A 10689-nucleotide genomic window follows, 5' to 3' on the forward strand; every position below is an offset into this window, starting at 1 on the left:
CAAATTATGAATAGAAGAGATTTAAGTTCATTTTTAAAACTTCTCTCTCTAAATGTACTCCAATTTTTTTTAAACAAATCTCTCTATTATTCCATTGGACTTTACTAAAAATCCCTCATTTCTCTCTCTCACCTTATTAAGAGTCAAAATGATAGCTCCATATTAAGGGAATGTAGCATAGTTATAATCTTACATGGTCCAATTTACAAAAAGCAATCATCCTAAATTATCTCCAATAATTTCATACGTTCGCACCTTTTTTTTCTTTTAACATGCAAACCCCTAATGATACTTTTACAACATATTGCACCTTTTCTTTTTCATTTTGTTTTTTTAACATGGATAGGTGCTTTGCCGGGTGGGTTTTTATTGAAAAAGTGAAGTTGTATTTGTCTACTATTTGGTTTGCAAACGCGTTATAGTATTTTCAAACCTTTCCAGATGGGGGGTGGGGGGAGGCTTTATTATAATTTGCTTCACCTATCCCTCATTTGGCATTAATAGGACTATAAATGAATAGAATTGTTAACAGATTTGAACTAAACTTGATAATGGTTCATTTGAATTTGGTTTGTTAAATTTTTATTGCGTTCGAGTTTAAATTTGTTAAAATCTTAATAAATAAATCTAAACAAATTAAAACTCAACTTATTAGCTCAGCTTGTTAGTTAGGCTCATTTAGTATTTATTTAAATTATAAAATAAATAAACTATTTATATATTAAATAACATAAAATTTTGTATAAATAATAGAATAAATATGTCATTTATAATTTCAAGAATATAAATTTAAATAATAGCTAAATTTATTTATATGTGAATAATAGCTATATATAATACATATAGATGATAGTGGTGGTAGATATTATTATTTTGATAAGATATTGACTTTTTTTTAGTATATTTATATATATTGTATATATAATTGTATAATCAAAGTTTCAATTGTAACTTTAGTTTCATATACAAATATAAATTTATAATTTTTTTGACTCATTAAGGTTCGTAAATAGGTTCGAACTCAAATTAAGCTTAAGCCAACTCGGTTTGAGTTCGGTTCATTAAAAGTTTATTGAGTTAGATCTCGAGTTTGAACTCATTAAAATCTTACTAAACAAGTTCAAACATAGTAAAACTTGACTCGGCTCGGCTTGGCTCATTTGCAACACTAGTCATTAAGAACCTAGAGAAAAGAGCTTAATATGGAAGCAGTTTGAGGGTAAAATATTAAAAAAATTGTTGATCTATCAAAATCAATTATATAATTATAAATTTTAAATTCTAAACCCTAAATCAATTCTAAAACTACATATAACTATGGACCAACTTTACTTTATCCCGCTTTGGTCTATGTCATGTGCAATTTATCCCCTTAATATTTGAAAACAAACACATAAATTTCTTATGGTTTGTAAACTGAAGTACATTGTTACGTCTGTTAACGATTTAATAAAAAAAATTAAAATACCCACACATAAAAATAACATAAGTGTGTGAATTACATATATTTTTGTCATGTGTTTGGAAGATAAAATGTGTTTTAACCCTTTGGGTGTGTTTGATTGAACTGGATAAGGGGGGATTAGAATCCATTGGACTTGAATCCTAAGACTGTAAATTCCCCGGACTATATGGTTAGATTGGATGTGTATCTCGTGTTTGTTTTCTCATGGGATTAGATGTCTAGAAATGATTATTTTTAGTAAATCTAATGTTTGGTTGGACGGACTAAATAATAATAAATGTTTAAAAGACTATTTTACCCTTGTAATTTATAATTTATATTTTTTATTTAATATAAAATTTATAATTTATAATTTAACAACACTAAAAAAATTTAATTTATAAGGCCATAATTTTTAATTTATTATTTTAATTAAATTAAATTTTTAATTTATATTTTTTATTTAATATATAATTTTAAATTAACAACACTAAAAAAATAATTTTATTTAATATATAAATTTAATTTTTTAACAATACTAAAAAAATTTAATTTATAAGGCTATAATTTATAATTTATAATTTATATTTTTTATTTTTTATTTAATATATAATTTTAAATGAACAACACTAAAAAAATAATTTGTAAATGTTCAAAAGACTATTTTACCATTTTCCAATTATTTACTAAGGGGTTCTTTAGGATGACTTAAATAAGTGCATTTTTTGTCTTTTTACGAAAAGATGTGCAGAAAAGTAGAGAGATGATGTGATGGAAAAAAGATAAAAAGTGTGTACTTATTTAGGATAACCAAACTTGGCCTAAGTAATAGCATGACGATAAAATGGACATTTTCACCAATTAGTCTCATGAGATACCAATCTCATGGAAATAATCTCACCCCCGGATTGTTTTGTCTCTCATATGAGGGATATGGACTCCCCCAGTCGTCCGGCGGATTAAACTTGTACCAAACGATGGACACCTTCCTCCATTGGATAAGCAATTTGAATAATAAATAATCCCCCATAATTCCTTGAATCAAAGACACCCTTTATATCTGTTTGTTTTGGGAGATGAATGAAGAATGAGATTGAGATGGAATGTTTAACTTGGTGAAATATAACTGAGTCACATATATTTGTAAATATGTGAGACTTGCCCCAGGTAATAAATTGATTCGATGATTCATTTTCATGTAATTATTTTTTCATAAAAAACAAAATCTAGAGCTTCTCTTGTAAACTCTGTCCATTATGAGTGTTTTTGATTTGATGTAATTTTGTAGATATTTGAAAATAATTCCACTGATCGTCCAAAAAAAAAAAAAAAACCTTGGCCATGAGATATATAAACAATCCGGTGGTTTTGCCCATGCACCATCCGATTCGCCGCTTACACGTAATAACGCGTTTGGAATCCTTTGAAAACCTACCCATTCATTTTGCCCCCACGAAATTCAAACTCTTCTTAAATCAGGGAGCCAAGAAATTTCTTTTATTTTCAATTCTTCTTATTTTGAACGTGGTTTCACTTCTCACCAATTTCAAATAAATTGAATGTTCGCACAAATTAATTCAGACATTTAATTATCACAAAAAATATATATATATATATATACACATTTGATTTGTGCTGATTCTGGGTTGAAAACTCAATAATACACCTTTTTCTCTGTTTTTTCGTAATCAATGAGCAGTCTGAGATAATACCTTCAAATCTTCCCTATATATTACCCAAAAAGCCACCCATATATATAACGACTTCCAAACCCTCCTGCTTTGTTCTACTCCCTCTCTTCGTTTGTCACGGCCTCCGAGCCATTCCGAGTCATGGTCTCGAACCATAATAGCCTCCAGGTCATCTTGGGTGCACCAGGGCTAAGGGCTAAGACCCTGACGGCTCTACCAAAAGATGGTCTAACCTCTCTCATACAGTCCATCATCTTCAATAAACAAGACCTTAAAGAACCCTTCTACGTGCTGGACTTGGGTGTGGTCGCGTCTCTCATGGACCAATGGACTCGCACCCTCCCAACCGTCCGTCCTTTCTACGCCGTCAAATGCAACCCCAACCCAGCATTCCTCGGTGTCTTGGCTGCTCTCGGCTCGAGCTTCGACTGCGCTAGCCGGGCCGAGATCGAAACCGTTTTGTCTCTCGGAGTCTCTCCTGATCGGATCGTTTATGCCAACCCTTGCAAAGCCGAGTCTCACATCAAGTACGCCGCGAGCGTTGGCGTAAACCTCACGACTTTTGATTCCAAAGAAGAAATCGTTAAGATCCGGAAGTACCACCCGAATTGCGATTTGCTCATTCGGGTCAAATCTCCGGACGACGGCGGCGCTAGATGCCCGCTCGGTCCAAAATACGGCGCTCTTCCAGACGAGATCGCGCCGCTCCTTCAAGCCGCCCAAACCGCCGGACTCACCGTCTCCGGCATATCTTTCCACATCGGAAGCGGCGCTACTGAGTCTGGCGCTTACAAAGCGGCCATAGCGGCGGCAAAAGGGGTGTTCGATGTGGCGTCACAGCTCGGCATGCCTGAAATGCACGTGCTTAATATCGGCGGCGGTTTTACGGCGGGTCCACAGTTCGACGACGCTGCTACGGCCGTTAAATCCGCCATCCAAGAGTACTTCAAGGAACCCGGTTTAACCTTCATTGCCGAACCGGGGCGGTTTTTTGCAGAGTCGGCTTTCACGTTAGCCACCAACATTATCGGGAAGCGTGTGAGGGGGGAGCTGAGGGAGTACTGGATAAACGACGGCGTTTACGGGTCCATGAATTGTATACTGTACGACCATGCTACTGTGAATGCGACGCCGTTTGCGTGCACGTCGAATCGTGAGAACCCAAGGTGCGGTGGAGCGAGGACTTATTGTTCGACTGTGTTTGGGCCCACGTGCGATGCCCTTGACACGGTGTTGACGGGTCACCAGTTACCGGAACTACAGGTCAACGATTGGCTGGTGTTTCCAAACATGGGTGCGTATACGGCAGCTGCTGGGTCAAATTTCAATGGGTTCAATACATCAGCGATTACGACCCACCTCACATATTCCACCAACGCAAGCTAACACCACGACTCTTCTGTCGCGTTCGTTGCTGTATCATGCTGGTCAATGTTCCCAATTTTCGGGTTATGTAATGGGCTCCATGTTGTTGTTGCTGCTGTAATTTGTCGGAGAAGAGTCAAGCATCAAATAATTAATTTATGAGTTTTGTTGTTTAGAATGTATTTGATGACATAAATAATTTATTATTATAACAAGTTATGAAGACAATAAATATATTCTATGAAATAATTATTTTTTTCTTAAAGGGATTAGAATATCCTTCTTACCATTTTTTTCCCCTTCAATTTCCTCTCTTTTACGTTTTTATTTTGTGTCCTTTCATTTTTCACGATTTGCTTTTTATTGCTTTAATATTATCACTATTTTCTTAAATATCTTTTAATTAAAAAAAAAATTTATTGATCTAATTTATAAGGGAGTTTTATTCATAAATTTCATTTCTAAGACTTTTATATCATAAAACTCAAATTATATTTTATTGTTTCATTATGTCCCATTTAGTGTAGTAAGACTAAAATATCGTTCTTTCATTTCTCCCATGCATACTCAATTTTGAAAATCTAACCGTTCGTGTTCCATCTCTTCACTCCACAACACGTTCATTCCCAAAAAAAAACTTATTGTTGGCACCAAAAAATTCCCCAACCATAACCCTAAATTTCATATCGCCACACCATCGTCGTCCTCCACTACCAACCATCGTCGACCACTGTTATTCCACATCAATGCACCACTGCAAAGATTTACATCGAAAGGATTGGGGTTCGTTCTTCCTTGGTCCTTGTCGGCCGTCGATTTACATATCCCACCCACAATGAGGACCAAAAGTAAGCATCATCCTTCCACTCTCTGTTTTTCAAACAATGATAATATAAATGTATATGTTTACATTGCCCTTGTTATTATTGTTGTTTTGGGATTTCATTTTGTAATGAACTCCCTATTTTCACTCTTTGTCCATGTTGGTGATGTTGATTTTTTGTTGAATATGAATAACATTAACAAACAAATGTATAATTTACATTACTTTGTTATTAATGTTGTTTGTGGTTGTGATTTGGTAATGAACTCTATTTTTTTCCCTCTGTCAATGTTGGTATTGCTGATTGTTGATGTCCATAAAACCCCAATTTCCCTCCAAATTGAAATATGATAGAATATAATTTAAACACCATATTGGCAAATGTACAATATTTACAAGGTGATCGAATATGATGTGAATATGGTGTAACTATTAACATTGATGTAAATATTTACGTCAATGTCAATATTCACAGTATGAATATAACGTAGATTTTTAACTTCTAATATCAATGGAATATGATGTAAATATTTACAGAATTGTTGGTATTGTTACTTGTTGATAGTTATAAAGCAATTAGAGCCCCTAATCTTTAATGGTTGTTAACCATCTTTTGGTTCAATGTGTGTTCCATTATGCATGATGTCAATATTTACATCAGACTGTTAAATATTGGTAATGACTTATTTGTCTTAAATTGTCACGTGTTATTGTTTTGTAATACACTTCATATCTCCTCCCTTGTGTCTATGTTAGAGTTGTTGGTTGTTGATGGTGATGAAATAATTACATTCTAAACAGAATGCCAAAATTTACATGCTGACATCAATGTCAATATTTACCTTCTAATATCAATGGAATATGATGTAGATATTGACAAAGTTATTAGTATTGTTACTTGTTGATGTAGAGCCCCTAATCTTGAATGGTTGTCAAGTCTTTTTTAGATCAATCTGATTTTCATTGTACATAATGTGAATATTTACATCAGATAGTTAAATATTGGTAATGACTACAAACCAATGGCAACATGAACAACACAAGACTGTACCCATCACACACATTTACATCATGTTTGTTTTGTTGGTTTGTTGTTGTATCATGTTGGGTTGTCATGTGCTATAACCTGTTCATGAGAACATATACACCAGCAATTCACATAATATTTCACCATGACCATCCCATTATTCACATGACATATAATTTACAGTTATTATCACTATTGATTTATGAATAATAACATTAAATTTGTTTGTATTTGAATAAACAGGTGTTCCCCGTAAATTTCAAGGCAAAAGAAAAAAAGAGGAAGCCCATGTCAAAGGCAAACTCGATCAAACAGCTAGTCCCGAACAAGTGAACATGAAAAATATCAACTGCCGGTCTAATATCATTAGATTGGGGAAACTATTAAATGGTAGAAAATTTACAAATGGGCAATTGAAATGCCTTAGGAAAACACCATTTTGGCCCCTATTTGATTGATTGATCAATAATGAAGTTGACCTCAATCATTGTATGAAATACGATGATGTCATTATACGTATTGTGCAAACATTCAAGCCATCCAGTGGGAGGTTTTACATTGGGAGAAGAACATTCAGATTTTTAGAAGTAATGTATCACTTATTTTTGGGGTAAACTGCGGCACCTAGCCAATGAACCTCTCTGATGGTGCGAAACCAACGACCGGCATCATATACCGAACATGCAAGGATATCAGTCGATTAAGTGCGGCAAAAATACGTGAAATTCTAAATGAAGCATTAAATGGCACAAAAAAAAAACAACGGAGAGGTTGCAAGATTAGTTTGCATGTATGCATACATGAAACTATTCGTGTGGAGAAACAATTGGATGGGCATTCTATTCATACATGGACCCATTAGACAAGATGATTGAGTATGAGTAGGTTGAGATCATCCGAGCAATTCTCATGGGGTTAGTGGGCCAAAACTGGAGAAAACCAGGACGAGTCACCGGATGTGTTATGTTGTTAATGGTAAATCTCATAAATCTTATTATATATGTAATATGAACATTCATAAGGTATGTTCACTCCTGTTTACAACAAAACAAATGTGACACACACATCGGTAGATACTAGTGTGAATATTGGCATCATTACAAACTGAAGTGAATGTTCGCAACAGTATACAATGGTGGAAACATTCACAATAAAATGATCTAATGTAAACATTGACACCAGTGTTTTGCTCATGTTGGCACCAAGACAAATGTAGCACACACACATTGGTAAGCAATGATGTCAAGGTTGACATCAATGATGTGAACTTGTACATTAGTGTGTATTAACACAACCATTCATTTCATTGGACACTGGTGTGAACATTCATATCAGTGCAATGATATGAACATTCACAACAGTGTGTATTGATGTAGAAATTCATATCAGTAAACACTAGTGTGAACATTCACATCAGTGTGTACAAACAAATGTACAAATGTAGCACACATAATAGTATGATCTAATGTAAGCATTGCCACCAGTTTGGCATCATTACATTCAAATGTAGCACACACATCAGTTTGGCATCATTATAAACTAATGTGAATGTTCACAATAGTATGCAATGGTGGGAACATTGATGTTTGTTATTTGTTTCAGTGCTGGTTGTGTAAGCACACAACCATCTTACAACCCCGCAAACCCAATGCCATTCATCGGTGTGTGAAGTGGGACCTCACAGCTTTACATATCAGCATGAAGTCCATATCTTTGCCGAAGCTTGGTTTAAATGAGGTAAAAGTACACCCCAAAATGTTGTGAACATTCACGTACTGACACAATGAACTATGTAAGTAACATAATGTTTCCAATTCTTGGTATATGGCGACGAGTTGATGGCATCTCCAACAGAAACAAAATTGTACCATCATATCAATTTGATGGTGGATCCCAAACATGAGGATTCATCGAGTGCAACACCCAAACAAGATGAAAGCAACAATGATGAAAGCAAAGACAATGAAGGCAATGACAACGGCGATGGAATTTTTGGGGATGCAGTTAACCTAAATAATGTTAATGATGACATCAACACCAGATTTAACAACCCCAATGCTGAGAGATGTATCATCATAGCACAACCAAGTAAATCGAACATCGCGGATATGCTTATAGAAGAAAACCAAAAAGCTTGGAGTCTCGTACGACAATGGGAAGCAAAATACAAACACTTGGAAGAATCATGGGAGTTGAGGGCAAGGGTGATCGCTGTTCTTGAAACCAAATTATTCAACCAATCAGGCCCATCCAATGTGGACATGGAAATCAAGAATTGCATGTAGCGGAAAGATACAGAAATTGAGCGATTGACAAAATTGGTCATCAACCTAGAATGCAAAAAAACAATTCTTCAAGACCTTTACAATGATCAGTCCGTCCATATTATCACGCAAGCCAAAGCATAAAAGGTTCATGACAGCCTTAAGAAGCATCCCATTGCACCATTGAAAGACATTCTCAACCCACCATCTAGGGTGAAGCATATCAAGCAAAAGGTGCAGAGAGAGCACCGCTTAGCTGACTTTCAATACCCTAACCTGCCTAGCCTAAAGAAAGAAAAAGATGGAGCTAAAAACCAATCCTATACAGTCCATATTGTACAAGATTTGGCCAAACAGCCACAAACAAAGCAACCAACAAAATCTAAGAAGTTAACATTGACCAACAAAATGAAGGTTTGGGCCAACATGAGCAAACTTAACAAGCAAAAGGTTCAAAATTTGCACAAGAATGACAGTAATGAATAAGTGATTATACACATTGAGATTGTATTTATTTTAATGATGATGTTACGCTTAACATCTGTACGTAATGTATTAGATCATTTTATAATTGTGTAATGTTAACATTCAGATTTTTTAGTATCACAATGCACAGGTTGTTTGTGTGGCAAGAGGACTCAAAGTCTAGAAATGTGTATTTTGATGACACCATACATATCATCAAGGAAGAATCATTACACAACAACGTATGACACTCGCAAATTTGTACAAACCATACATACACACAGACACACCGTATAGACACTAGAAATAATGTGCTGTCACCCCTCTGTTTGTGCAGGTGATAGATGCATATAGCAAATACTACTCGAACTATAAGAGCTGGTCAACCCAACTTTGGAGGATTAGACATTCATCTTCACAAGTACATGTTTGGTAACAACTAGACTATTGGTTTGTTTGTGCACAATGTTGATGTGAATGTTCACATGAACAGTATTTGAATTGCATATTGAATAGATGTAAATGCTCACCTCAACATTGTGTGATTATATTATTGACTTACATCAATATTATATAACTGATTAAGAGTTAACAAATGTGAACATTCACAACCATAATACATTATATGACTGATTGACAAATTAAAGATATGAACATTCACATCTTTAAGAGTGAACATTGATATAAACACTTAAAACATAATTATATGTCCATTGTGTGCAGAAATTCATGCAAGAATACCCCATCCACAAGAGAAATAAATTGATTGATCAAATATCAATAACTATCAAGGTCTGAGATATTCCGTCTTCCCAATACATCACGACCTCTATTAGACGATCGTTGTCTACGACGTCAAAGACAATCTATGAAGGCATTATAACTTATTACGACCAAGACCCAGCATATATGACCCATTTATTGACCAAGCACAAATAGTCGTAAGTGACTGACACATATAATAGTTGTCATAATGGTGGTGTTTGTTTTGAGGGATTGAGAGGTGGGATTGGACTATTAGTTCATCCGGACTAATAGTCCGTTGTTTGGTTCAAAAATTTTGCACCGGACTATTAATCCCTCCGAACTATTAGTCCCAAATCTATTGGACTATTGTGTCCCATGGGAGGGAGTGGGACACAAATAGAGGAATAAAGGGAATATGAGATTAGGTGGTGAAATGACCATTTTGACCCTCTACTATTTAATTATGTATTATATTTAATAAAATTCAACAAAATTTAAATGTTTGAATTTAAAAATAAAATAATTTTATTTAATTTTTATTGATGTTTTATTTTAAATTTTTTTTTATATTTTATTTAATTTCATTATTTAAATTTTAATAGATGTTTTATTTAATTATTATTATTTTTTAAAATAAATTTATTTAAAATTTTAATTAAAAAAATAACATATATTTTTATTGATATTTTTATTTATTTAATTTTAAAAAATAAATTTATTTAATTGTATAAAAAATAAAATAAAATAAATTTTTATTTAATCTAGTTAAAAATAATTAAAATATTAAAGATATTTTTAATATTACTATTATTTAGCAAATAATTGAAAAGGGTAAAATAGTCATTTGAACATTTATCCTTCTT

At 33.8% G+C, this 10689-nt stretch overlaps 1 protein-coding gene across 1 annotated transcript; it reads left to right on the forward strand.

Moving 5' to 3' along the window:
• Positions 1-2650: 2650 nt before the first annotated feature.
• On the forward strand, positions 2651-4765 carry LOC114260176 (ornithine decarboxylase). The gene has a single exon (XM_028200237.2). It carries the CDS (start codon positions 3277-3279, stop codon positions 4519-4521), a length of 1245 nt encoding a protein of 414 aa, XP_028056038.2. The 5' UTR covers positions 2651-3276; the 3' UTR covers positions 4522-4765.
• The last annotated feature ends 5924 nt before the right edge of the window (positions 4766-10689 follow it).

The sequence above is a fragment of the Camellia sinensis genome, chromosome 3, assembly GCF_055761805.1.
Source record: "Camellia sinensis isolate YWXY chromosome 3, ASM5576180v1, whole genome shotgun sequence".
Lineage (NCBI taxonomy): Eukaryota > Viridiplantae > Streptophyta > Magnoliopsida > Ericales > Theaceae > Camellia > Camellia sinensis.